The sequence below is a fragment of the Ogataea haglerorum genome (genome assembly GCF_019207285.1).
Source record: "Ogataea haglerorum isolate 81-453-3 chromosome Unknown 81-453-3_NODE_13_length_241470_cov_96.230587, whole genome shotgun sequence".
NCBI lineage: Eukaryota > Fungi > Ascomycota > Pichiomycetes > Pichiales > Pichiaceae > Ogataea > Ogataea haglerorum.
Window position 1 is genome coordinate 117,361 of NW_025065163.1, and position 26,037 is coordinate 143,397.

General features: G+C 46.1%; 11 protein-coding genes across 11 annotated transcripts; 4 read left to right on the forward strand and 7 right to left on the reverse strand.

Moving 5' to 3' along the window:
- Positions 1-240: 240 nt before the first annotated feature.
- KL911_004378 (uncharacterized protein) lies at positions 241-3,786 on the forward strand (the record flags this gene model as incomplete). Its single annotated transcript, XM_043199662.1, has 1 exon — positions 241-3,786. The coding sequence occupies one exon, from the start codon at positions 241-243 to the stop codon at positions 3,784-3,786; it is 3,546 nt and encodes a 1,181-aa protein (XP_043052870.1).
- Positions 3,787-3,805: 19 nt separating this feature from the next.
- On the reverse strand, positions 3,806-8,620 carry KL911_004379 (uncharacterized protein; the record flags this gene model as incomplete). Its single annotated transcript, XM_043199663.1, has 1 exon — positions 3,806-8,620. One exon carries the CDS (start codon positions 8,618-8,620, stop codon positions 3,806-3,808), a length of 4,815 nt encoding a protein of 1,604 aa, XP_043052871.1.
- A 67-nt stretch (positions 8,621-8,687) lies between these two features.
- On the forward strand, positions 8,688-9,803 carry KL911_004380 (uncharacterized protein; the record flags this gene model as incomplete). Its single annotated transcript, XM_043199665.1, has 1 exon — positions 8,688-9,803. The coding sequence occupies one exon, from the start codon at positions 8,688-8,690 to the stop codon at positions 9,801-9,803; it is 1,116 nt and encodes a 371-aa protein (XP_043052872.1).
- Position 9,804: 1 nt separating this feature from the next.
- KL911_004381 (uncharacterized protein) lies at positions 9,805-11,172 on the reverse strand (the record flags this gene model as incomplete). The annotated part of the gene is made up of 1 exon (XM_043199666.1): positions 9,805-11,172. The coding sequence occupies one exon, from the start codon at positions 11,170-11,172 to the stop codon at positions 9,805-9,807; it is 1,368 nt and encodes a 455-aa protein (XP_043052873.1).
- Positions 11,173-11,261: 89 nt separating this feature from the next.
- On the reverse strand, positions 11,262-14,189 carry KL911_004382 (uncharacterized protein; the record flags this gene model as incomplete). The annotated part of the gene is made up of 1 exon (XM_043199667.1): positions 11,262-14,189. One exon carries the CDS (start codon positions 14,187-14,189, stop codon positions 11,262-11,264), a length of 2,928 nt encoding a protein of 975 aa, XP_043052874.1.
- A 110-nt stretch (positions 14,190-14,299) lies between these two features.
- Positions 14,300-14,749, forward strand: KL911_004383 (uncharacterized protein; the record flags this gene model as incomplete). The annotated part of the gene is made up of 1 exon (XM_043199668.1): positions 14,300-14,749. The coding sequence occupies one exon, from the start codon at positions 14,300-14,302 to the stop codon at positions 14,747-14,749; it is 450 nt and encodes a 149-aa protein (XP_043052875.1).
- Positions 14,750-14,756: 7 nt separating this feature from the next.
- Positions 14,757-15,593, reverse strand: KL911_004384 (uncharacterized protein; the record flags this gene model as incomplete). The annotated part of the gene is made up of 1 exon (XM_043199669.1): positions 14,757-15,593. One exon carries the CDS (start codon positions 15,591-15,593, stop codon positions 14,757-14,759), a length of 837 nt encoding a protein of 278 aa, XP_043052876.1.
- Positions 15,594-15,915: 322 nt separating this feature from the next.
- KL911_004385 (uncharacterized protein) lies at positions 15,916-17,689 on the reverse strand (the record flags this gene model as incomplete). Its single annotated transcript, XM_043199670.1, has 2 exons — positions 15,916-16,735; positions 17,076-17,689. The coding sequence occupies 2 exons, from the start codon at positions 17,687-17,689 to the stop codon at positions 15,916-15,918; spliced, it is 1,434 nt and encodes a 477-aa protein (XP_043052877.1).
- A 76-nt stretch (positions 17,690-17,765) lies between these two features.
- KL911_004386 (uncharacterized protein) lies at positions 17,766-18,053 on the forward strand (the record flags this gene model as incomplete). Its single annotated transcript, XM_043199671.1, has 1 exon — positions 17,766-18,053. The coding sequence occupies one exon, from the start codon at positions 17,766-17,768 to the stop codon at positions 18,051-18,053; it is 288 nt and encodes a 95-aa protein (XP_043052878.1).
- A 36-nt stretch (positions 18,054-18,089) lies between these two features.
- On the reverse strand, positions 18,090-20,039 carry KL911_004387 (uncharacterized protein; the record flags this gene model as incomplete). Its single annotated transcript, XM_043199672.1, has 1 exon — positions 18,090-20,039. The coding sequence occupies one exon, from the start codon at positions 20,037-20,039 to the stop codon at positions 18,090-18,092; it is 1,950 nt and encodes a 649-aa protein (XP_043052879.1).
- A 291-nt stretch (positions 20,040-20,330) lies between these two features.
- On the reverse strand, positions 20,331-25,967 carry KL911_004388 (uncharacterized protein; the record flags this gene model as incomplete). Its single annotated transcript, XM_043199673.1, has 1 exon — positions 20,331-25,967. One exon carries the CDS (start codon positions 25,965-25,967, stop codon positions 20,331-20,333), a length of 5,637 nt encoding a protein of 1,878 aa, XP_043052880.1.
- Positions 25,968-26,037: the final 70 nt, after the last annotated feature.

Consider the following 26,037-nt stretch of genomic DNA (forward strand, 5'->3'; position numbering starts at 1 on the left):
GTCGTTGACATAAAGACACAAAGAATTATCCCATTATCTACTCCATCAGCTTCGTTAACATGCTATATTCGAGTCATCACATTGCATTCAGTTGCGTCGGCACATAAACTGCAGACTTTGATGAGAACGCAAAACGTCTTTGCGTGTGGTGGTCGCTCGCGCCCAAGTTTGGCCCATTCCTGATCTCTCACAAAAAGTTCCCTTATTTTTTCTCCCTTTTTCAAGATTACCGCTAGGTTCATGGAAAAACAGACACACTTTCGGCGATACACCATTGGTAGTTCCGATCGCGGTATACTGGATCCTGAAAGTCAGCGCGTGGGAAGGAAACGATCTCTTGTTAGAAGAGAACGTTCCGTCCGTTACAAAGAAGGAGGGCAGCTCAAGAGAGCGTCATCACTTCGCTCGCTTGATCCTCTCTCCGACACAAGATCTCTGCGCAGGTCTTCACTCACGCATTCCTTCACAGTGGACACATTGTCGCGACAGAATGTGGATGGACTTCTCCAGGACCTAGAGAAAAAAAACAGGGGTACGCCTTTCGCACCTTCCAGTGATGTTCTGACAGCAGTGGCAGAGGGTTCGGAAGACCATGCCTCAGACGCAATTGCTTACGAGCCTGACCTATCGAGGAACGCGCTACCTCAATTCAAACATTTAGAAAGAGACCCTACAATCACTTCGTACTGGAAAATGTACTGCTATGCCATGACATTTTGGGCTCCGCGGCCGTTACTATGCTTTTTTGGTTTCAAAACCAAGGAGCGACAATATGCTTGGAGAGAGAAAATTGCTCTGATATCCATTATTCTGTGCACTGGCTCCATTATTGCTTTCCTCACCTTTGGCTTTACGAGGACCACTTGCAGTGGCCTACGAACGAGACTTAGACCCTCTGATATTACCACCGGATACTTGGTCGTCAATGGGCGCGCATACGCTTTAGACCGCTCGTCCCACCCAGCAGCAGTGGGCATAGAGGCCGCAAGCAACATTATGTACCCTCCGGTCAGTGCAGGAGGTATGGACGCAACGTTTTTGTTCCAAAACGTTAATGGTAATTGCAAAGGACTGATTGTTCCAAAAAAAAATTGCACCATTCCCCACACAGACACCGAACTGGCATGGTACATGCCATGCAAACTGTTTAACATTGATGGTTCCAGCAAGCCTAATTTCTCTCAAACGCACTACAACGGGTATGCTTGCCACACCTCTGCAAAGTCAAGACAAAGTTTTTACAGACTAGATATTCAAGGGGATGTCTATTATACATGGGATTCCATAACAAGAGGCTCACGAAACCTTGTTGTTTACAAAGGGTATGTTTTGGACATGGGCCTTTTGGATTGGTTACAAAAAGATGACTTGGATTATCCAGAATTATTCGATAAGCTTAAAAATGATCCTACCATGAAAGGACATGACTTATCTTTACTTCTGACGGAGCCACACGAGCGACAGGCTGCCAACTGTTTGATTGAAATATTGAAAGTTGGTGTTGTAGACGTCGACACCATCGGCTGTATCGCTGCTACGATAGTGCTATATGTCTCGCTGGTATTTGTTTTGTCAATTGTGGTTGCAAAATTCATCGTGGCCTGCTATTTCAAATGGTGCGTGGCTAGGAAACAAGGAGCCTCAGTAACCTCTATCAAAAAAGCTACACAACGAGATCGCTCTATCGAAGAGTGGGTCGACGATCCCAACTCTGCCGCTCCTATTTCTACCATTTCAATTAAACGAAGAGACAACTATCATGCAAACGGGATGAGAAGTAAGAACCTAAAACTTTCTTGGGAAAAAGATGTATCAGGGCTTATTGAAGATGATTCGAAGGCTGTCTCAATCCAGGAATATCGCCCTAAATATCTTACGATGACTACTGAGGCCTTCATTCTCACCAGCCGCGCGAAGAGAGGCAGGGTGCAGCCGAAACTGACATTCCACGAGTGCTGGGGCGGGGACTCTTCAACCCAGAAGAGTCCGTTCTTGGGAACCGAAGATAGCGAAATTCACACACTGGGACTTGATTTGGTAGCACCTGATGCTATTTGCCAACCTCCCATCAGCTGGGAACCTTTTGGTTATCCTCTGGTTCATACCATGTGCCTTGTTACGTGCTATTCCGAGGACGAAGAAGGGATAAGGACCACTTTAGACTCTCTAGCTACGACAGACTATCCCAATTCGCACAAGCTCATTGTCGTTATTTGCGATGGAATCATAACTGGAGCAGGGAATGATCGATCAACGCCAGATATCTGTTTAGATCTAATGACTGGTTTTGTTGTTCCGAAAGAAGATGTCAAGCCTTACTCTTACGTGTCGGTTGCCCAAGGTTCGAAACGACACAATATGGCAAAAGTCTACTCTGGATTCTATAAATACTATGACGCAACGGTACCACCCGAAAAACAGCAGAAGAATCCTATTCTACTAGTTGTGAAGTGTGGAACACCTTCAGAAGCAAATAGCGCGAAACCTGGCAACCGTGGAAAGAGAGACTCGCAAATCATACTGATGTCTTTCCTCCAAAAGGTCACTTTCAACGATCGAATGACTGAGCTGGAGTTTGAGATGATGCGGGCGATATGGCAAGTCACCGGACTGATGGCCAATTGGTACGAGATTGTATTGATGGTCGATGCAGATACGCTGGTTTATACTGACTCACTCACCCACATGAATGCAGAAATGGTCAAGAATCCAGACGTCATGGGACTATGCGGAGAGACAAAGATATCGAACAAAGCCCAGTCTTGGGTCACTGCAATCCAGGTTTTTGAATATTATATTTCCCATCATCAATCCAAAGCATTCGAGTCTGTTTTTGGTACTGTGACATGTCTTCCGGGCTGCTTTTGCATGTATCGAATCAAAACACCCAAGGATCTTAACGTATGGGTTCCCATACTGGCAAATTCCGACATTGTCGAGAAGTACTCCGAGAATGTTCTCGACAGTCTCCACAAGAAGAACCTTCTTCTACTGGGTGAAGACAGGTACCTTTCTTCGTTAATGCTTCGCACATTTCCTAGACGAAAACAGGTGTTTGTTCCAAAAGCAGCATGCAAAACTGTTGTTCCAGACAAATTCAGCGTTCTTCTTTCTCAGCGAAGAAGATGGATTAACTCGACGGTTCACAACCTGATGGAGTTGGTGCTCGTGAAAGATCTTTGTGGAACATTTTGTTTCTCAATGAATTTCATCATCGCAGTGGAGCTTGTTGGAACTTTGGTTCTACCTGCTTCCATCACGTTCACGCTTTATATCATCGTGATTTCCCTAGTTACCACACCAACTCCCGTTTTGTCGTTGATCCTTATGGCTATTATCTTTGGATTACCGGGGTTGCTAATCATTGTTACAATTTCGGACTTGACATACATATTGTGGATGTTTGTGTACTTTCTCTCCCTACCCATATGGAATTTTGTGCTCCCTGCTTACGCATTCTGGAAGTTTGATGACTTCAGCTGGGGAGACACGAGAAAACTGCAAGGAGGTGACAAGGGAGTCCATGATAACAAGGATGGTGAATTTGATGGGTCATCGATTGTCCAAATGACATGGAGAGATTACGAGCGCGTAAGACTAGGTTTGGGAGCTAAACACACCATCCCCACAGTTTACAACCCGACCAGCCTACAGAGTACCTTCCAAGAACAAACTCCATCAGATTTGCTGCTGGCTGAAGATTCAACATCGTGTTTGCGAGAAACATCTCGTGATCCGACCACTCAAACTTATTCGTCCTACAAAACCGCGCCTTCGAATTCATGATATATATAATAGAGTGAAATTAGTGATTCCTGCCAAGTTTCAGAGTAAGCTTTTGCATAAGCTGGTTCGTATCTGTTTTCACGGCTATAGCCTGAACAAGAAGAGGAAAAAGAACCATCAACTTATCATAGACTCGATTCGAATCAGGGGAAGTGTCCAATACATTGGTAATGGTCATAAGACCATTAAGGACAATATTTATTTCCGTTTGCTGAATTCTTGGAACTGGTTGCTTGTAAAGAAGCCTTTCGTCGCTTAGGAGTTTGCGAAGAGCAAAAGCACATCGAGAAACGAAGTATGGTAGACATTTTTCGAACAGTGAATTGTTCTCTCGAGGAATCGAGAACTCAATCAAGTCTTGCAAACAAGTCTTGGCAAATCTAAGTCTAGGTAACGTGGAAAGCTCCTCAGTGGAACCATAACCAAGATTTAAATCATAATTGCACAATTTTTGAGCGACCTCTAATGGCGACTTTGAGGTTTCCAGTATTGAATTCTCAATGTAATCCAGGGCGTAAAGAAAAGATGAAGTCCACACCGTGACAACGAATTCCTCAACTTCAAGCTTTGAGGATAAAGGACTTTCAGTATAAAGTGGGACCAAACAGCTCTTCATTTGTTGATAACTCTGCAAATCAAAAGACTCAGATTCCTCATCTTCAGAAGATGAGTAGCTGAAGGATGTTTTGAATGTTTGAATTAGTAACTGGCTCAATTGTGCTTTAACTTCCTTTTTCACTTTGTCCGAGTGTGTCAGCAAGAGAGAGACTTGTGTGCTCAAATTGACAAGGATGTTCATGCTTTCCATCCACAAGAAGTTGCCGTTGCACTGAAACTCTGGATCTTTTGATTTTGATGGTTCTAAGAGCGCTTTGTAAGTTTTAATGATGCAACGGTCGTTCAAAAATGGTGTCAGATCCGGAATGCGCTCCAAATGCTGTTTCAAAAGCTGCAATGCTTCGTGGCTGGCGGCTATGAATGTGGGTATTTTAGAAACCCTTGCTGCTAGTTTTTTCTGAATCAGATCCCTTGTTGAAAAAGGAAGAATGACTATTAGGTTTAGTTGCTGGATAAGCAGCGATTCATACTTGTCATCGTCAAATGATATCCCAGCAAGTGTATCTATGACCTGTTTTTGGAGTTCTGTGCATTTGTGATTGTCTTTCTGTGTTCCCGTCAAAATCGGGTATCTGATACAAGAGTTGAGCAATGCCAGAATATGCTCAAACTTTGCTAGAGTAAGCACCGGTTTGAGAACTTTGAATAGATCAGAAAATGACGCGATGAATGCCGATAACGAGGTCTGATAGAGCGAATCATCTGACAAGTTGTAAGAAATCTGGAAACCAGCCCAGAACTCGTACAAAATTTCTACTAGCTCTTCTGGCGGCTGAGATTCAAAACTTGTCACTATGTGAGAGAAGGCCTTGAATACTTGTAGATTGAGTTCAGTCCAGTTCGAGTCAACATTGATCATTTTGGAGAAAAAACTGAACAATCCTCTCCAAAATGATATACTTGACTCACTCCTGTAATCAAAGTATTGGCTGAAAAGTTTGCTTAAGCCATTCACAATTAGTGTGAAACTTTCTATCCATTCAGCGGGCAATTCTTCCTTTGGTTCAATTGACATGATGACCGGGCTCAATGTAATATCATATATCAATTTCCAGGAAGGAGAAAGTGGCCCGTACGAGTCGATGACGTTGAAGAAAGTCTGGATTGAACCATTTCTGACTTGCGTTCGAGGATCTGAGATAGATTTGGACAACTGCAAGATGAGGTAGAGCCACAGCCCTTTGTATTTATCGACATCAGGAGCTTGCGCGAGAGAGTCAAAATCGATGAACTTTCGCAGCGTTTCTTGGGAATCAATAATGATCTCAACGGCCGAAAAATTGACCTCATCGGATTCCATTTTCTCTTTTAAATGATCACTGATAAGCCAGAAATAACTAATGGAATTGAAGGAAATGTTGAGGTCAAATTTCTGAGTCACAAAGTTGTAAAGACAATCAATAATAACTTTTATCTGGTTTGCGGCAATGCTTTGCAACACTGTATCCAAAATAACCTTCAAAGTCTCGAATGTCGAGCGAAGAACGGATGTGATTATATCGCCCACTGCTTTCTCTTTTAACATAGCATCATCCATGTGCCCTATTATTTCGAACGGACTGTTGAGCATCTGAGTCACTAGGTTCCAGTGGTGTGATATTAGCATTCCATATTGTTCAACCATGTCTTTCAAAGTATTCAAAGTGAGCAACTGAACTTCCACCTCACAGTTCGTCACTAAGATTTCTTTAGAAATTGGTAAGTTGGCAAAACTGTCGACGAAGTCATTCAATGCATTGAGGATTTTATTTTCGGTCTCATTTCTGATAGCTTCTGAGTCGGAATTAAACCCTGCAACGGCGACATTTTTAACAATGGTATTGAAATTTTGAGCAACCAGTATGCGAAGAGAGTCTTCTAATGATCTGTCTTTTGCTGTTGAAATGCTGAACTCATTGATACATTGCCAGTTCTGATTTGATTCGACAAGAAACTTGATGGGATCTATTTCGCAAACTTCGGTGAGCTTGCTGATAAAAAAACTTTTGTTTAGAATAGAGGGCTCAAGTTCTCCTTCATCCACCGGTTTGGTACCCTTTCGATCTTCATTTGACAGCGATGAGCTTAGAACCATAGATGACAAACGCATCAAAGATCTGAGTATCGAATAAAAAACTTCTTTCGATTGGGAATTTAAGCTTTCTCGGAGCTTTTTCAGTGAGGACTCCACATGGGCAAGGTCTTGATCGGTAAGTAAAGTGGGCATTGGCGGGATTTCCTTTATATTGACGTCTGAGGGCCCGTCAATATAGTAACTGACCCACTGAAGGGTAATGAAGATGATGTCCCAATTGTCATCGAGAACCGCACCCAAAGATGTTGCCAAACTCAGAAGAACCCGCAAACACATAATCTGACGTGAGTTTATGTTTCGGCTGTACAACTGCATGGATTCTGTCTCAGAAGAGGCATTTGCCATATTTGAAACGGCGTTTCCAATAGTGGAACTGATAGTTCCAACTATAGATTCACCGAATGACAGAAATTTGTTTTGGCGTCCTTCTCTGCCCGTTAACTTGAGAGTGGAGATCGCGAAGAATTTGAGGATTTCGTTCCTTGTTTCTTTCAACGACAAGATACCTGACGCATGGCACAGTTTTTGCAAGGATCGGACAATCTTGGAGAAAAGATCAGAATCTATCGTCGAATACATGAAAATCTTGTGCAACTCTAACAAGTCCTTTGAGTTGGAAAGTATCATGGCACTCAAGCTGGAATATTGCTGTTGACTCGATTTGTCGGAAAATGTTGTCTCATTCAAAAAGGAAACATTCTTTCCATCGGATGCCAAATCAAGAGTAGCTTTGCAAATACCTTCGCAAAAGCTTGTGATTATCTGACAAACCAAATAGCAAGAGTAGGTTTCTGGTACATGTGGAGGGTCGGCTTTATCCAGTGACTCAATGTAAGAAAACTTGATCGCAGATTTGGCGACAGATAGACCAACTTTTTCCTCTTCTGCCTGACGAATAGTGGCAGGCGCTGAGCTGGACGTTGATTTCTTCAATTTGGAAGAATTGGCCTGGTGGACAGGGTCAGATTTCATGGTAGAGCTAGGAGGAGCCTGAATCAGATCACTGGTGTTAAGCATCTGTTTGTAGTCGTTTACAATCTCAAGACAAGCTTTGAATAAATCAGCAAACACCTTTTTTCGCTCTTCTTCTTGGTTGTTATCGTACTCGGAGAATATTTTGCCTACTAGCTCGAAATTCTTGAATATAGCACGGTATATTTCGAGAGACAAAATGCGCTTCCAAGCAGGCGTGGCAGATTCTTTCGTTAGTGTGTGATTTAAAAGCGAAAGGGTGACTTCGGACTCGATTTTGAGGACTTCAAATTGTTCTTGAATTAAAAGCGAGATCAAGCGCGACACGCGGACCATTACGGTAAAGTCTTTGCTTGACGACAGGAAACGCAGCAATATTGGGGCCACTCGGAGTCTTAGTAAATGAGCAAGTTCCTCATGCTCCAAAAACGTTTGCCGATTGTTCTTGACTATGCTTTCTAGTAACTCGAAGCCGAAATCCTCGGTAATATAGTTTGTTTTTAGGAATGCCGGTTTGTGGTGCTCGATTAGAGTGCAAAGGTCGTTGACGATGCGTTGTGCATCGTACGCACAAGCACCAATTTTCTTCGTTTCTTGAGGACTTATTGGGACGTCATATAAAGCTTCCGACCTTCCCTTCTGATCTTCATCGTGAACCTTCTCAAACACTAAATTTACTAATTGTAGAAACGTGGCTTGCGCGGTATTGACAACGGCACCCATCCGATTAGTACTTTGCAACGACGAACATACTAACAGCAACTTCGAAAGCGATTCGTCACTGATGAACATCGAATACGCTTGGAAGAAGGAGGGCAGCAATTGCAGGATCTTGAGCTGTATATCTATCGCGGAATGAGTGGATTCCAATAAAGCGTCGATTATCAAATCCACCTTCGTTGCAGGTAAGCTATGTGTTGGGATTAGTCTGCCGAAACATTGAAGCGCGATTGCCGTGAGTTTTGCATTTTTGGATTGGCAGGCAAGAAGGAAAGGGTTAATGAAGTCTGGATTTTGGGAGAGTGATTTCAAAAACGCTCTTTCGTCTTTTCCCTGTCCAGATTTGAGAGTGTCAAGCGACTTATCAGCCGCGTGGCGAATGTCAGTGTTCTTCCGTTTGGTTTCTGCCACCAATGCAGCCAAATCGGCGCTCAGCAGCTGAATTGACATAACTATGGTAGTGAACAAGTAAATAAGAGGAAAAAATAAATAAAAAATATTTTGTACTGAAAAGTCTATGTATCGTCGAGCCCTTATGGACGGGATCTTCGCAATAAATAAACCTTCAGGAGTCACCTCCAGCAACTTCCTTACGCGTGTGAACAAGATATTCAATGAGTCTGAAGTTTTCAAGCCCGCCCTTGATGAAATCAAGAAAGAGCTCTATAGAACTCAACCTAAGGGTTATAAGAAGAAGCTTCGCCAACTTAAAGTGAAAATGGGCCACGGTGGCACTTTGGACCCTCTAGCGTCCGGAGTATTGATTGTTGGTGTTGGATCCGGTACCAAGAAGCTGGGAGGCTATTTGAATGGCTCTGTCAAAGTTTATGAAGCGGAAGCACTCTTTGGCGGGTCGACAACGACTGGAGACTCCGAAGGACAATTGTTGACAATTAGCGGAGTAGACCACATCACAAGGGAGAAAGTCGAAATGTTGAAGAAGATGTTTGTTGGTCATTTGCAGCAGACTCCGCCAATTTTTAGTGCACTAAAGATGGAAGGAATGCCACTCTATGAATATGCTAGACGAGGTTTACCTCTTCCCCGCAAGATCGAGCCAAGAGAAGTTCAGGTGTTTGAGCTTGATTTCAAGGATGACTGTCTCAGCACAGATCACCCGTATGAGTTTCTCAAGAGCGAGGTGGATGAAGATGGAACGGCACTCGTTGACAAGCTCAGCGGAAATCCAACGCTGAACGACCATAAGGTGTCCTTCTCAAAAGAGTACATGGAACTATGTGACCAGGATGAATCATTGAGTCGCGAATGCGAGCCGCTGAGAATTGTGAAGGAGCTTCCCGATGGATTCAAAGCACCACTGCTCCATTTTACATCTAAGGTTTCCTCGGGAACATATATACGGTCTTTGATCAGTGACATGGGACGTGCTCTTGGCTCATCGGCATACATGGTGAAGCTTATTCGCCGGAATCAAGCTGAATGGGACTTGGAGAAAAACGTCTTCGATATAGAGGATTTTGAGCAAGATGCAAAAATTTGGGGGCCCGTGCTAGTGAAAGTGTTCAGAGAGGGGGCCTCTGTAAATGTGAAGGAAGAACTTGCGGCCTCAGGCATGGATGAAAATACCCAAGGGCACGAACAAGAGTCCAAACGTGCCAAAACGGAAGATTAGGTCAGACCAAGACGACTAGACACAGTATTAATAGAAACCAAGGGACTTGAATAAGTCTGGAGGCTGCACTGGTGTATTGGAACGTGAAAGAGTTGCATGCAAGGTAGGCGTCGCCGTCATCAAGGTAATTATCGTCCCCATAGCTCTTTTTGCTCAACGCTGTTGTTGAAGGGCATCTGAATCCAAAATCAGGCGGACAATCTCGAACAATCGCTTGGCAGATATTAAGACAAGGAAGCACCTCGTAGTAGTTCAGAGGAGGCTGGATGGTCTGGGCGATAAACTCCGTTCTTCCTTCTGATTTGTTGTACGGCTTGTACAACGGCGCATCTAGCGTAGAACATCTCGGAATGGTCACTGCACACAACCACTGCCGATATGAGTGCCTGCAATCGTCGCAGGTCACAATAGGTGAGTACCTTGAGTCTAGTTCAGCGTCGCAGGGTATTTGTTGCAGGGCATAGTCGAAGTTCACGTACAGAGACGCGGAATAGTTGTCATATAAGGCTGCAAGCTCCTCCACCGTCTGAGTTCCGTTAACCAGTGCGGCAGATGCAGGAACTGCGTATGCCACATCCGTACAGAATTCCAGGTTGTGTATGATCTTGCACGCTTGCGAGTCGCGCAAAGTGAAGTTAAAGCGTTGGTGAATAAGAGTCACGTCACTTCCAAGGAGCTGTTCTGCGAAAGTTGCGAAATAGGTGCTGTTGCTCTGTAGTCCCGTGATTTGAATGAGATTGCGGTCCCCCACGACCGTGCTGTTACTGATCAGCCGTGTCAACACCTCGCTGGTGAAATTTGCATCGCTGTACAAGGAGAGCACAAACTCGGTATGTGGATTGGACCACAAATCAGCGCCACTCAATAAAACGCTCTCGTTGTCCACATCGACCACAGAAATAAGGTTTTCTCCAGTGTAGTTGAAGTAGATCGATCCGGTAGATATTTCCATCGTGTAGGTCCAAACCTCATTATCCTTGCACTGGGCGCAGCCACTAGACATCAGCCGCACAAACAGCAGCGACTGCGTATTGACCTGGGTCTCGTTCAGCGTGAGAACAGCCTCAGACTTGTTGAACTCGACCCTCGTGGTATTCTCGATATCAGTCAGATCATAGTCAAAGTCATAATAGAGCACCAGCCCCTCGCGACTGTTCTGCCAAGACGGTGGCCTAGAGCCGATGGATATTTTTAGTGTAACGTTGCTAGTGTCAACCTTCGCATCCAACGCAAAAGCGTAGGTCTGCGACTGATTAAAGCCAATTGATGAAGAAACGGAGTGCAGTCCATAGAATTCCTGTGTCGGTAGACTTCGCTCCACGCTACTCTCAAGTAGGCTGTCCGGTGTGAACTGTCCGGGAATGTCCATCTGGTACGGCGAAACATCAAGTCCCTGGGCAGAGACCACCGCGCACAGAAGCACCAGATATATTAAAAACATGAAGAATTAATTCAGTCTTACATAATCAATTTAGATTCAAGGAGTTTCTCGACAGCAGAGATGGCCTTGTCAATTTGGGCAGCCTCGGTTCCCATACCTTGGCAAACGTTACCCTTGCCTCCGGCTTTTCCACCAATGTAAGAGGCCGCAACATTTGCAACCTCACTTGCCTGCACTTTACCCAGGTGCTCATCGCTGATGTACACTCCCTGAGCAACACGAGCATCGTCCTTCTGGCCAGTAATCAAGAACAACGACTTTTCCTTGTTCTCCTTCTTGATCATGTTGATAGTCTCTGTAATTATCTTTGCATTTGCAGAAATGTCAATGTGTTTCACAAGGAACGGAGCGTCCTCGTGCTCTGAAAAGAATTTTTTCACAGCGTCGAGAGTTCTCTTTGTGTCTGCCTTCTGTCTGGCCTTCACCTCGTCTTTCACGGCCTTGTCTATCTTGGCAAACTTGTCCTTCAGCTGAGCCTTCTGCAAAACGCTTATAGAAAGCTGGCCAAGCTTGGTGCTGGTCTCCTTGAGTTTCTTCTCCTTAGCCTCGCCAAACGGCATTTGCTCAATGGCATCCAGCTTCTCATCAAACTCCTTGGCGATACGCTGAACCTCGTGGGCTTCAGTGCCAGTCACAGCGACGATACGTCTGATACCTTTAGCAATTCCACTTTCCTCAACAATCACAAACTCCTTGATGTCCGAGGTCTTGGCAACGTGGGTTCCACCGCAGAACTCAACGGAATAGTCATACCACTCCTTGTTATCTGGCTTTGCCAATAGCTCCTCCACCGGAATACCAATAGAGACAACTCTAACAGGGTCTGGATAAGTCTCTCCGAACACTGCTCTGAGACCGTAAATCTTCTTGGCGACATCCAAAGACACTGGTTTTGAATAAACAGGCATGCTGTCTTTGATGATCTTGTTACAGATGGTCTCAATCTTTTCCAATTGTTCTAGTGTAACTGCTGCCTTATTGGAGAAGTCAAAACGCAGCTTCTCCGCAGCAACGAGAGAACCCTTTTGGTCGACACCGTCACCCAGAATCTCTCTCAGAGCCAAATTTAAAATGTGAGTACCCGTGTGGTTGTTTCTGATTGGCCATCTTCTGAGTTCGTCGTATCCTGCAATCACTTGGTCGCCGACGGAAAATTTCCCCTCAACAACATGACCGGTGTGAAGAACGTATCCAGCGTAAGTCTGCACATTTTCGACCTCAAACTCAGCAACACCATCAATGACAATCTTACCGGTGTCATATTCCTGACCTCCCTGTTCGGCATAGAATGGCGTCTTTTCCAGCAAGACACCAAGCTGTTGACCAGATTCTGTACCCTCGGTAGAACCGAGAAGCTCCTTTCCGTTGTAAATACCAACAATCTTGGTCTTGATGTCCTGGTTTCCATATTTGTAGCTGTCGTCGGTCACAGGAATATCCTTATTGCTGTCCAACGCACCAAGAATATGGACATCAAGCTTCAGCAAGGTCTTACCAGACTTGCTTCCACCAGCCTTGGAAGCTTCTAAAGAAGCCAGTCTAGCTTTCTCAAATCCTTCCTCATCAATATTCAATCCGGCCTCTTCCGCCATCAGTCTCGTCAAATCAACAGGGAAACCATAGGTATCATATAATCTCCAAACGTCCCTTCCAGCCAGTGTCTGTTCAGGTGTCTTGGAAGCAATGATGGCATACTGTTCAAACAATTTCTCCCCACGGTCAAGAGTACGTGCAAAAGAGGCTTCTTCCTCATCAAGAATTTCGAAAATGGTATCCGTATTGGTGGCCACTTCCGGGAAGATATCCTTGACCTGTTCAATTAACGTTGGTGCTAATTGAGAGAAAAACTTGCCAATAGGGTAGTTCATATATTTTCTCACGTATCTCGCACCTCTTCTTAGGATTCTTCTAAGAACGTAACCTCTTCCTTCGTTGTTCGGAACACCTCCATCAGCGAGAGCGAAAGTTAAGGTACGCACGTGGTCTGCCAGGACTCTGTAAGCGGTATCAATACCGTCGAGGTCATCCTTACCAAACTTTCCAGAGTATGGTCTGACGCCGGTGATCTCTTGGATCTTGGAGAAGAGAGGCTGGAACACGTCAGTGTCATAATTCGATCTCACATTCTGCAAAACGGAAACAAGCCTCTCAAATCCCATACCGGTATCAACGTGCTTGGCTGGCAAGGGCTTCAATGATCCATCTGGCTCTCTGTTAAACTGAATGAACACATTGTTCCAAATCTCCAAAACGTCCGGATCGTCCTGATTGACAAGCAATGCGGCGTTTCTACCACCAATGCGATCGTAGTGGATCTCAGAACATGGTCCGCAAGGACCTTGGTCGCCCATTTCCCAGAAATTGTCCTTGGCATTTCCCGGGAGAATGTGGTCATCTGCAACACCGACATCCTTCCAATACTGCTTGGCTTCCAAATCTGGGTCCAAACCATTGGCTGCATCGCCCTCAAAATATGTCACGTAAAGTCTGTCTTCCTCAAGACCGTACACCTTGGTGAGGAGATCCCATGAGTATTCAATGGCTTCCTTCTTGAAGTAGTCGCCAAACGACCAGTTTCCCAACATTTCGAAGAACGTGTGGTGGTAGGAGTCTCTTCCGACATCTTCAAGGTCGTTGTGTTTTCCACCAGCTCTGATACACTTCTGCGAATTCACGGCCCTCTTCAGAGTGGCAAAGGAGGAAGAAGGATCCACAGTACCCAGAAAGATAGGCTTATATTGATTCATACCAGCATTTGCGAATAATAGAGTAGGATCATCATGCGGAATCACAGACGAAGAGGGAACAAAGGTGTGACCTCTATCTTTGAAGTAGTCTAGAAACGTATTTCTGACCTTAGTGGCTGTCCATTGTTGCGACATCTTGCGTATTTGCTGTGTTGCTCTAGATTTCAGTGTATGACGCTGGAAAGAGCAAATGTTCATACACTTTGGATGAAACAAAAGACAAGATAAACTTTGCCGTCGATGCTGAAATAAAAATCTTTTGATATGCTTTAAGCCTGTCGGCGCGACGGTTTTTTCTTTTCTGAGTCATGGTTCGTCTAAAGTCCCGGTATATCTTATTCGAGATCCTCCATCCAGAACCTGCAGAGCTTTTCTACAGAAGTCGCAAAGATGCGATACTTGCCCTCCACCGCCCCTGCGACGCCAAAATCACGCCCAAGCTGCTCGTTCAGGAAATAAAAACGGCTCTTCAGAATAATTTTGGAGACTACGGTCTCTCAATGGCCGTTTCGCTATCAATAAAGTACTTCTCAAATCGCACAAGCACGGGAATAATGCGAGTACACAGGGAAAATGTGCGGTTCATTGTTGCTGCTCTCACTTTTATTCGTCAGCTGCGCGGACAAGATGTGATCATCAAATGCTCAGCTATAAGCGGCTCGATCAAAAAATGCGAGGATAAAGCGATCGAGCTCTCCAAACAGCTTATGGTAGACGTTGGTTTACTCGAGTTATTCGAAGAAGACGACGAAAAATAAGATATATTTACTCTCTGGATTTGATGATGTCAACAAATTCTGGCTTCAAAGAAGCACCTCCAACCAAGAAGCCATCGACATCCTCCTTGCCTCTGAAGTCCTTGGCGTTCTTGCCACTCACAGAACCTCCGTACAAGATTCTAACAGACTCGGCCTGGGAGCCAATCGCGGTACTCAGGAACTTTCTGATGTCCTTGTGGATTTCCTGTGCATCGTCAGCAGTAGCGGCCAGACCCGTTCCGATGGCCCAAACTGGCTCGTAGGCGATCACAATGTTGGTCCAGTCGGACACGACATCAAGCACGGCTTGCAGCTGTCTCTTACACACATCCACAGTTTTGCCAGCTTTCTTCTCCTCAAGAGTCTCTCCAATACACAAAATCACCTTGAGACCAGAGTCCAAAGCAAATTTAGTTTTGGAAGCAATCAACTCGTCAGACTCCTTGAAGATGATTCTTCTTTCCGAGTGACCCAAAATCACCCATGGGATGCCCAAATCCTTGAGAGCCACAGCAGAAACCTCTCCGGTGTAGGCACCCGAAGCCTTGTCGTAACAGTTCTGGGCCGCCACCTCCACGGTAGGTTGTTTGTTGTGCTCAGAGGCCCAGAAAAGGTACGGTGCCGGAGGAGCAATCACGACCTGGACATTGGAAGGAAGGGAGGCAGAATTGAGGTTCTGGACGATCGACTGAATCGATTCCTTTGAACCGTTCATTTTAAAGTTGCCACCAACAAAGAATTGTCTAGCCTGTGGTGAAGAGTTAGTTTCTGAATATCGGGAGCGGTCAGCAGGTCTCAAATGGCCAGAGATCGCATGGACCAGATTTAATGCGGAACGTACCATTTTGAAAATATGTGTTTAACTTTTAATTGACAGCAGCTGGGAAATCCTCTCAGTTTTTATATCACGTTTTCTAGAGCTGCGTGCTGAACCACTCCGATACTTAATTTTCTGGGGCAAGGGTTTTCTAAACTTAATCAGGTGTTGCGGCTGTTGCGGCTGGCCGATCGGGACAACTAGCTCCGCGTATTGCAAAGTTTTCGGTTCAAGACTTTAAAGTAGTGCCTGCTGTGGTATTTATACAGCGATGATGTTGGCGCCCCGCTATCGGCTAAAGAGCGGGTCGTAGCCTAGACCGTCAGAATTTGCTATTTAATTTTTCGTATCACACTTTATTCTTGCAGCTTTGATCTTCGTGGTCGTCGTCCGCGTCCTGACAGTCGCGTTTCAACTTATCGAACAAGTCCTTCATTTTCAGCGATTTCTGCACCTGCTCGTTCTTCGCTCGCGCCTCCGCGTCGGCCACCTGTCTTACCTCGTCGTCCGTGAGAGGCACTGAGCTGTTGAACGTAAACTCTCTCCCGGCATCTCTCTTGACTTGTTCCTCTCTTTTTGTCTGTTCAAGCTCTGACCATGTACTCAAATGCGTGCGGAGGACGTAACGCTGCGTGGTCTGATCTTTTTCCATCACTATCCAGCGACAGTTGGGCACGTTTTGCAGATCTTCGAACTTCTCTACGCTCCATCTGAACCATTTCGTCAGAAAGACGCGTGCCCATATCCCATGGGTCACGAGGACCAACACAGAAGGGAAACTTTCTTTGCTGAATTGTCGAAAGAGCGTCTCGTTGAAAGAAGCACACCGGTCGTAGACGTCTGCCGCACTCTCCCCGTACGGTATGCGGTAAAAGAAATGTCCGTACTGAGCCCTTTCGATCCAGATCTGCTCCATCTCCTCTCCGGTACCCTGGAAATTGCCAAAATCCTGTTCCCGCATCCTCGGTTCCTCGTAGGTTTTATATGGAATATTTGTATCTGAAATCGCCTCCACAATTTCCTCAAGTGTCTGACGAGCTCGCAAGTATGGCGAGGTGTAGAAGCATATCGAGTCATCCGGGTTCAGAAACTCTTTCAGTTGTTTCCCCGCCATGGCTGCCTGCTCGTGTCCCTTTTCGGTCAAGGGCACTTTGTGGTTGGCTATGTATCTGTTCACCGACTTGTCCTTATTTCCCTGTGACTCTCCGTGTCGCACAAGCAGAATAAGCTAACTAGTTAGCGGCGTCTGAGATATACTTACTCTTGGCCTGCCCATTATTATCGCAAAATTATTTACTGAGTAAAAATTGTGTTCCTGTAGTTTAGGCATATTGATCGACGGCCCTAAAGGCATTTCTCATGTTGCAGAATTCATGAGCCCCCGAAGAGTCAGCCTTGCATTCTGGCAGGTCTACTTGCCGAGTCATAATATAGCCGAATTCCGTTGCTTTCCACCGTTACTAACTTTCGAGCAACTTTAGTTTTACCCATCCTTACTTGCTTCCATACAGTTTCGCAAGCTTCAGTCCCATTGCGATGTTCTGTAGACGAGCATCGAGCTTGTACCCCTGCTTGCCCAATTCCTCCAGACTCTCGTAAAAGGTAGCCAATGGAAGAGTGAAGATCTCGATGAACTCGTTCTCCTCCAGCTCGGGTTGCGGATTCTGGTTGCGTGGGTCTGCCATGTCGATACTCGCGGTCACAATCACTGTGTTGGTGTTGCAAAAGCCCGGATCGTTGAAAACGAGCGGCCCAGTAGTCAGCACCTTGCCAACATAACCGGTCTCCTCTTTAAGCTCTCTCATAGCACATTCTTGTAAAGACTCGTTAGGGTCGACCAGTCCGGCAGGCATCTCAATGCACACGCCCTCGACAGGCGGACGGAACTGCTTCTGCAAGACGACCTCGGGCCCTGAGTCTTTCTCAATGATAGCAATGATACCGACACCGTCCACAGAGGTGCCCTTGGGGCGGGTTCTGCGAGAAGCCATCTCCCACTGGCGAGCCTTGCCATCAGGAGACAGATAATCGATCCTGCTGAGCTGAAGCCACTTAGCGTCCTCGTTGGCCATTGGCCGGACATTCGTGACCTTGGCGGCGTTCAAATTCGAAGAGTTGCTCATCCTCCGTAAAAGTAGGGTACTGAATCTTCTAAACATACACCACACACCAAAATATTTTCACCACTTACTTAAATATATGTCAAGCCAAGATATAAAGGCGCGCTTGGAACAGGAGCTCATAGCGTCGGGCAAATACCAGGACATTTACAACTTTCTGAAAATCCAACTCGCAAACTCTGGCTGGACTGAGAAGTTTGCGGAGCTCGCGTCCGAAACGATAGCAAAAATGCCCGAGTCCCAAGATCTACGATTTGTGGAACTCGTGGATAAACTACAGCCACAGGCACTCAGCATGGTGCCCGACGACGTGAAAGCGCAGACCCTTGCCAAAATCAAAGAGTTTTTGGACTCAGTTATAGAATGACATAATCGCCTATAGATAATGATAACACTATTTCAGTTACTCTGTTGCGTCGGCCGGAGTCTCAGGCTTGATGTTTTCCATAACCGGCTGCGGCAGGTGTGTTTCGTCTCTAGCCTCCTTTGGCTCCTCACTACTCTGCTCCGCATCGGCAGGCTTGCTGGCCCTCTCCTCCGCCTTTTCCTCGTGCTCGTCGTTCTCGTCGTTCTCGTCTTTTTCGTCTTCGTCGTCGTAGTCGTCTTCCTCCTCAATCTTCCGCACAGGAGCTTCGCTTGAGACAGCCCGCTGCACCTCCTGCTCCTTAACTTCTTCTGACGACTCCTTCAGCTCGTCCACCTCTTCCTTTTCCATGGGCTTCAGTTCGATCGTAGGCTCCTCTGCCTTTGCGTGCTCGACGGACTCGGCAGATTGAGCGGGTGGAGCATGTTGGGCGGGCTGAGCAGGCTCTGAGAGATCTCTCGGAGTGGCCGAAGCGGGCGACTCGGTAGCGTCAACAGGCTCGGCGGACTCCAGCTTTTTCTGTTTCTTGTGCGGCTCCTCTGGTGGCTCCAATGCTTCTCGCTTGACACCGTTACTCTTTTCTGGTTCGGGTGTGGTTTCTCTCCCGGCTGCCTTCGCGTTCGCGATGCCTGAGTGCTGGCCAACTTTGAGCTGCGCCGGTGGAGGGCCTGCAGCCTGCTGCTGTTCCTGTTGTTGCTGTTGCTGTTGTTGCTGGAGGACCTGTTGTTGCGTAGGCATGGTCAATTGGTGGTGGCTTTGGGGAGGCGGAGGTGGCGCACCGCCCTCTTTCTGGTACTTGGTGAGCTGCATGAGTCTTTCTTGGATGTGGGGGTTGCTTGGATCGAGAGACGCAGCACGGTGGTATGCGTCGAGAGCATCCCCGATCTGGTTGTTGCACGTCTCATACAACGTGCCAAGATCGTACCAGACTTCGGACAGATACGGATTGAGACGGATGGCCCTGGTGTAGGCATCCAGCGCGTCTTTGTACTGACTGATCTTGTAGTACAGAACACCGATAGAGCACCAGAACGTTGGGTTTCTCGAGTCGATGTTGACGGCATGTTGGAAGGCCTCGTAAGCGTTCGGATAGTCCTGCTTGGACATGTAAACACGGCCAAGGTAGTACCAGGAGTGGGCATCTGCGTTGTTGAGTTCAATCGACTGTCTCAGCAGCTGCTGAGCCACGTCGAAGTCGTGGAATGGAGCCTCCTGCTGCGAGTACAGACATCCCAATTGCTGCAAAACTTTAGAGTGATTAGGGTTGCTTTGCAACACGCGCTCGTACGCCTCCTTGGCACCGTTGTAGTCTCTGTTCTGCTCTAGAACAGACCCTATCTGGAACCAAACATCCGTCTGGGTCAGAGGAGCCGGAGGCATGGACAGTATATAATTAAAGCACTCTAGGGCTTTGGACAGCTTGCCCTGAAGTTTGTAGATGATTCCAAGCCGGAAGTAAATCTCGTTGGCCTTGTCGAACTGGGGGTCCATTTCTAAAACTCGGACAAACGCCTCCTCTGCATACTCCAAAGAGCCGTATCTGTCGTACAGAATACCAATTCCGTGCCATAGCTTTGGAACGCTCAGGTTCTGCAGATTGAGAAGCGCCTGCTGATAGGCGGTGTAGGCAGATTGCAGGTCGTCCAGCATCAGGTAACAGTGTCCGAGAAGACCCCAGGTTTCACCGTTGTTCTGGTCGAGAGACAAGGCTCTGCGGTACAGATCTGCGGCCTCTGCAAAAGCGTCCCTGGTTCTGTAAACGTTGGCCAGCTGCGTCAAAGCCTTGGGGTTATTTGGCGTGTACCGCAATGCAGTGGAGAAGGCCTCGACGGCTTTCTCGACGTTGCCGATGGTATCTGCGCAGGTGCCGATTGCGATCCAAGTCTCTGCATTTTCTTGCGCGAAACGGGCTTCCAACGACGAAACCTCTTGAGGGCCCAGCGAGACAGGATTGCCATTCATTTGTTGTGCAATTAGTTGCTGGTCCATGTCGGAAAAAATATAATTACAATTGTTATTTTTTTTTTCAATGTTCATCCCAACTTAAAAATACTATTTCCACCGCCAGCGATACATTTTAGCCAAATCCTGCTTAGGCAACTTTGGTATGTATTGTGCCATTATTGTATGTTAATTGTTCTTCAATAGGAAATATGCACATCAGGTGGCGCTCGGAGATTCTATGTAGTAGAATAATAAAAAAACCCAGGAACAATAGTACAATAGCCTCAACACCAAGCCACCGGGATTCCTTGTTATTTCACATGTTTCTAATTTACACTATTTCAGGGTCTTAATAAATGAGTCCAAGTTGTACTCTTCTTCGTACTGCTTTTCGTCCCAGAGTTCGGCAAGCTCGTTAACGGCGCTGCCGGCCTTTCCTGACAAACCAACTTCGTTCGGAACGTCCAGAGAGTCGAGCTTATTAGACACGGGTTCGGATTTCTCCTTCTCCCGTTGCTTCATCTCCGTGTCCGCGTCGGGATCCGAATCAAACAGGTCTAGCAGTTGGTTCGTGTCCATTGACGCGAGCCCAGAGTTTTGCTGGTTGATAATCGTAGAAGCAATATTCATTTTGAACTTTTGGAGTCCCATGATTGTTTCTTCCAGAGTGTCCTTGGTGATCAACCGATACACGTTCACCACCTTCTTTTGTCCCAGTCTGTGCGCACGATCCATGGCTTGCAGATCGTTCATCGGATTCCAGTCATGCTCAACAAAAATCACGGTATCTGCTCCGGTCAAGTTGAGACCCAGACCTCCAACCTTGGTGGTTAGGAGAAGAACATCGATCGAGGGATCGTTGTTGAACTTGCGAACGACATCCTGCCGCTTTCGAGGCTCCGTAGACCCGTCTAGTCGAAGGTAAGTGACGCCGGGCATGTGTTTCTTTAAGAGATCGTTTTCAACCATGTCCAACATATCCTTCATTTGGCAGAAGATGAGTGCTCGGTGCTGGGAAATGACGTTTTCCGCGGGAATGAGACCCTTTTGGCCGTCGTCGGTGCCAATACCACACTCAAGAAGCAGATTCTTCAGCGACATCAGCTTTGGTGAGTGCTCAATATCCCTGATATCCATATCGTACGTCTTGAGATACTTCATGACATCGTTGTATTGTGGGTGTTTCGGAGTCAAAACTAGGGCAGCATGATTACAAAGTTTTCGCATATATTGCAGAGCCTGGAAAATGTGTTGCTTACTCTGGCTCTCGTCGGACGCATGAAGATCTTTTTCGACGTTCGTCTTTTGCTTCTTGATGAAATCTTTGTACAGTTGTTTTTGCAAGCTGGATAGCTCGCAATAATAGTCTTGGATGATTTTCGGAGGCAGGTCAGAAAGAACGTCCTCCTTCAGGCGCCGTAACATAAATGGTAGCACCTGTTTGTGCAAAGCTTCCAACGCCAGAGCGCCTGCCTCTTGCTCTTTGGGGCCCTTGTTGGTTCGAGAAAGAGCAATTGGCTTGGCAAACCTCTCCTGGAACATTTTCTCGGTGCCGAGGAATCCTGGCATCAAGAAGTCAAACAACGACCACAGCTCAAGGACGTTGTTTTGAATTGGAGTTCCCGAAAGTACCAACCGATGCTCTGCACGGATACGCTTCACCGACTGTGTCAATTTCGTGCTGGCGTTCTTGATAATGTGGCCCTCATCAAGGACACAGTAATTGTAGTCGATGGAGCTGACAAATTCAACGTCATTACGAACCACATCATAAGAAGTCACCACGACATCTGCTCCGGCTAGCTGCGACCGAATAGAGGCTCTCAAGGAAGGCGAACCAGCGTAGACAACAACGTTTAAAAACGGAGCGTATTGCTCAAATTCCTGTTCCCAGTGACCTGTGAGGGATGGAGGGCATATGATCAAGCTTGGAAGCTTACGCGTTTCCATGGAGTGTGTTTTTTTATGCTCTTCTGCGCGAAGATGGTGGTCACTGGCCACTATGCAAATTGTCTGTAAAGTCTTTCCGAGCCCCATATCATCACACAGAATACCATGAAGATGGTACTTATTCAAAAATGCAAGCCAGTTAACGCCCTCTTGCTGGTACTTCCGTAACGTTGCTCTGATGGAGACAGGGAGCTCAAAAGGTTTGGTCTTTGTAGGATCCATCATTTGCTGTATAAATTCGCGCTCTTTGTCTCTTCCACCAAGCAGCTCCTCTGGCATATCTGGAGGATCAGGAATTCCTGCCTCCAAAGGTATCAGTTTAATAATTGATGCAAAAGTTGTGGTGCTGAGTAGTCTCACATCATGGTTTGCGTCACTCATCCTGCCCAGCACAGGAATAAGCAAGAAGACCACATAAGGCAAGATGTCAGACCCCATGACAATCGACAGTCTGTAGATACATTCAATGGCCCCCTGTCTGTCTTTGAGATCAAGAGCATTGTTCAAAAGCGGAAGAATATGTTTCACGAAGAACTGGAATCCTGTAGACGGCAAGGTGGCACATATCGTGGCAAAGCATTTGGCAGCAGAATATCGGAATACTGAATACTTGGATTTGATTCCTTCCAAAATTATAGGAAGCTTATCCACAACTGTCAGTTGCAGGGATCTATCCATCTTGCTTAGTAGCACACGCAAAATCTCCAGTGAGTCGACAGCCTGTTGACCTTCAGCATCGCTGAACTCTGTGCGTGAAAGTATATTCAAGGGTTCGAAGACGATAGTTTTGAGAATTGGCAGTTTGTCAAAGACTTCAGTTCCATACTTTTCGATCAAGTCATCAAGAGCAACCTTGGCACCGCGTCTCTTGATCTTAGCCAAGAAAATCTCTCTCTCGGCAGCAGCAAGCTCTGCTGGATCGGTTTTTGCTTCTTCTTTTCTCAGTGATAAGATTATATCTGTGAATAGCTTGTTAGGAACGAATTCAGGAACTTCTGAAGTATCCACACAAAGGAATCCACAGAGATTCTTCACCATTTTGTCTGCAGCTCCAGTTTTGCCAACCTTGTTGAGTTCCATAATTAGGGTAGAAACTGTCGAGGCTGCTCTCGCTTGTAATTGAAGTAGCTCTTCAGACTTAATACTTTCCATTAATGACCGAATTAATGGCGTTAGCTTCTTCGGCAATCCAGAGAGCTTCAAAACCGCCGACGAGTAAGAGGAAAGTATTCCGGTGGAACGGTTAGTTTTTGAAGCTATAGCCTCTGTAATGGCCATGGTGACACGATGTTTAGCGTCCTCCAGCGACTGTAGTGCAGACATTTTGTAGACCGGGGTCAGAGACTTGAGCAGCTTGTTGTAAACCTCATTGACTATCGACATCGCCAGCTCAATACCAAACGCATCAGGGCCTGCATCTTCCTCTCCCTGAACCAGGACCGGGATTGTTGGGATTTTGCTCGAAGAAACTCTACCCTGTTCCTTGAAAATCTGGAAAAGCTGGAGACATTGGGTTCTAAGCCCTTTTAATATAGGAACAAACTCTCTGAAGGATGGAAGACTCTCCGGATTAGCTAAGGCTTCATTGAGCGTTGGAAGGAACCTTGACTTTATTGATTCATCGATAGGCTTCTTTTGGTCAATACAACTCTGACAGTATTCTTCCAAAACTATGCATGCGAATAAGCGAGGTGTTGAATGCGGATCTTTGAAGTAGGCCTCCAATTTGCCAAAAACAGGCCCTAAATTTTCCACGGAGTTATAGCGAGCAAGGGTGCGGCCAAGGGCTGAGGCTGCAGCCAGCCTTGTTTTCACAACAATGTCGATTCCAACCAATGTTAAATCACCATTAATCATTGGCGCGTCTATGTTGACAGCATTATCGTACTCTGTCTCTGGAATGCCTGCATCATTTTGTTTGAACTTTCCCCAAGCTTGCTGCTGTTCGTCGGACATCTTTCGCTTTTTCTGCTTTGGTCTCATCTCCTCTATATTGAAACCCGTCAATGGAATGTCATTGAACGATAAGGTTTGACCGCTTGGTCTAAGAATACAATTTGGATTCATGGAGTAATTGAAGCGTGCCACACCTATAGGAGTCATAAGAAGGGTCATCAAGGGAGTGATGTGTTCAGCGAATATGTCGTCAATTGACCCAAGAGCGCCTTGAGAGATTTGATCGATCATTGTCTGGTAAACTTTTTCAGAGAGTTGTAGCACATCCGCATTTTGCTCGACAAGCAAGTTTTGGAAAATCAGTCTACACGCTTTTCCGTCTATCCAGTTTTTGACCGAGACATCTTCTATTTCCAGGAAAGCAAGCAGTGTTTTGAGCACAGATTTTCTGACATTGGTAATGGAGTGTCTAAGGAAGGGAAATAGACGAGGTATAAGATTCTTGAAGCTAAGATCCTCGTTTTCAATGGCGTACTCCTTCATTTTATCCAACACTTCTCTATGCGAACAAAGTTTCGCTAAAAGATCCATCACTGATCCAATAGAAGCACTTAGATCATCTTTCAAGTCAGTCAAGCCTTGCCAGATCACATTAACAACATTGAACACCATATCCAGTTTGAGCTTGACGAAGTCGCTAGCGATAGGGATCAACGTGGAGGCAGCAACACTCTGAACATCATCATCGCCGCTGCTATGTAGACAGAACAAAACCATATCTATCGTGGCGTCAAGCAGCTCCGTATGACTGAACAACAAATCTGTTCTGACGCTGACAAAGTATCGTAGACCAAGCATGCCTCCATGTCTGGCTTCCCAGCAAGTCATTTTATAATCTGATTGTCCAAAATCCTGTTTGATCAATTGTACGAGAGCGGCAAAGGTCTTCAAAACAATGTCTTCAGGCAGATGCAGTAGTAGAGCTGCCAAAGTTTGAGCTGCATTTTCTCTAACCGGAGCAACCACTGTATCAGAAACATAATCTCCAAACCTGTCCATCGCGAAGAGAGTAATGAGTCGAACACAAAGGTCCTCCAATGTGCGCTTATTGAGGTCATCGTTTTCCTTTTTTGAGCGACCCTTTATACGACCTGCACCATAGGCTTGGTATTTCACTAGCTCTCTGAGGCCCATTGCTGCACCGTGTCTAATCTCCCACGTTTCATTGAATAGATCTTTCATAAGTAACTCATAGACACCTTGGAATTGCCAGACCAAATGTGAAACTTTTGCATGCAGTTGTAAGATTGGTGAGATATCAGGCACTTTCTGCTCTACAACAAGCTTCGTGCCGTTCGATTGCGAGGTGATATTTACGTTTGGAGTGGCCGATCCAGCACTGTCGTCGGATTCCTCTTTGACAGAGCCATCTTTTGCCAACCTCCTACTCACACTGCTTTGAGAAAGATCAACAGGGGCGCTCTTCGACGAGCCTGTTTTTGCGAACTTCGCTTTCCGCTTGGCCATTGCACGCATTCTTGCGGACTGCTGAGACTTGGCAGCAGGAACTTGCTCGATCGTATCCAGCTCCTCTTTTTTGGGCGCATCAAGTGGTTCTTCCTTTGGTGTTGACTCCTCACTCACTTCGTCTATTCCTAATTTTGCTGTAAATTCTGTCTTGACTTTTTTGGGAGCTGGCTCGGAGCCATTGTTGACGAACTCTGCCCCGGATGTCGCCAGCAAGACTCGTTTTGCTTGTAGGATTTCCAAGAGATTCCATTCCTCAAATGTCAAAAAGCAGTTCTCCGTTGCCTCGACCATTTTCTGCAGATCTAGTTCCTCCTCTTCTTTCTTAATGGCCTCGTAATCTTCGTCAGTTTTCACCTCTGTCTCTGCGTTCGGGTCCCATAATGGCGCATGCGAGACGATCCCTCCGAACGCGCGCGATGCGGCCACTCGCGTTTCCCATTTTTTGCTTTTCAAGAACGGATAAACTCTCGATAATAAGTTCAACGTCTCTTCTGGATGTTGTTTGGCCAAATCACTGAGCTGGTCGGCAGCTGTATTTCGTATGAATTGTGTGGAACCCGTTTCAAGGAGTACCACAAGCCTCTCGAGACGTGACATGACTGCAAAAAATATCCGAGAAGGTAGTGTTCTTTGAACTGAAATAAATACAAGATAAACACACCCTAAA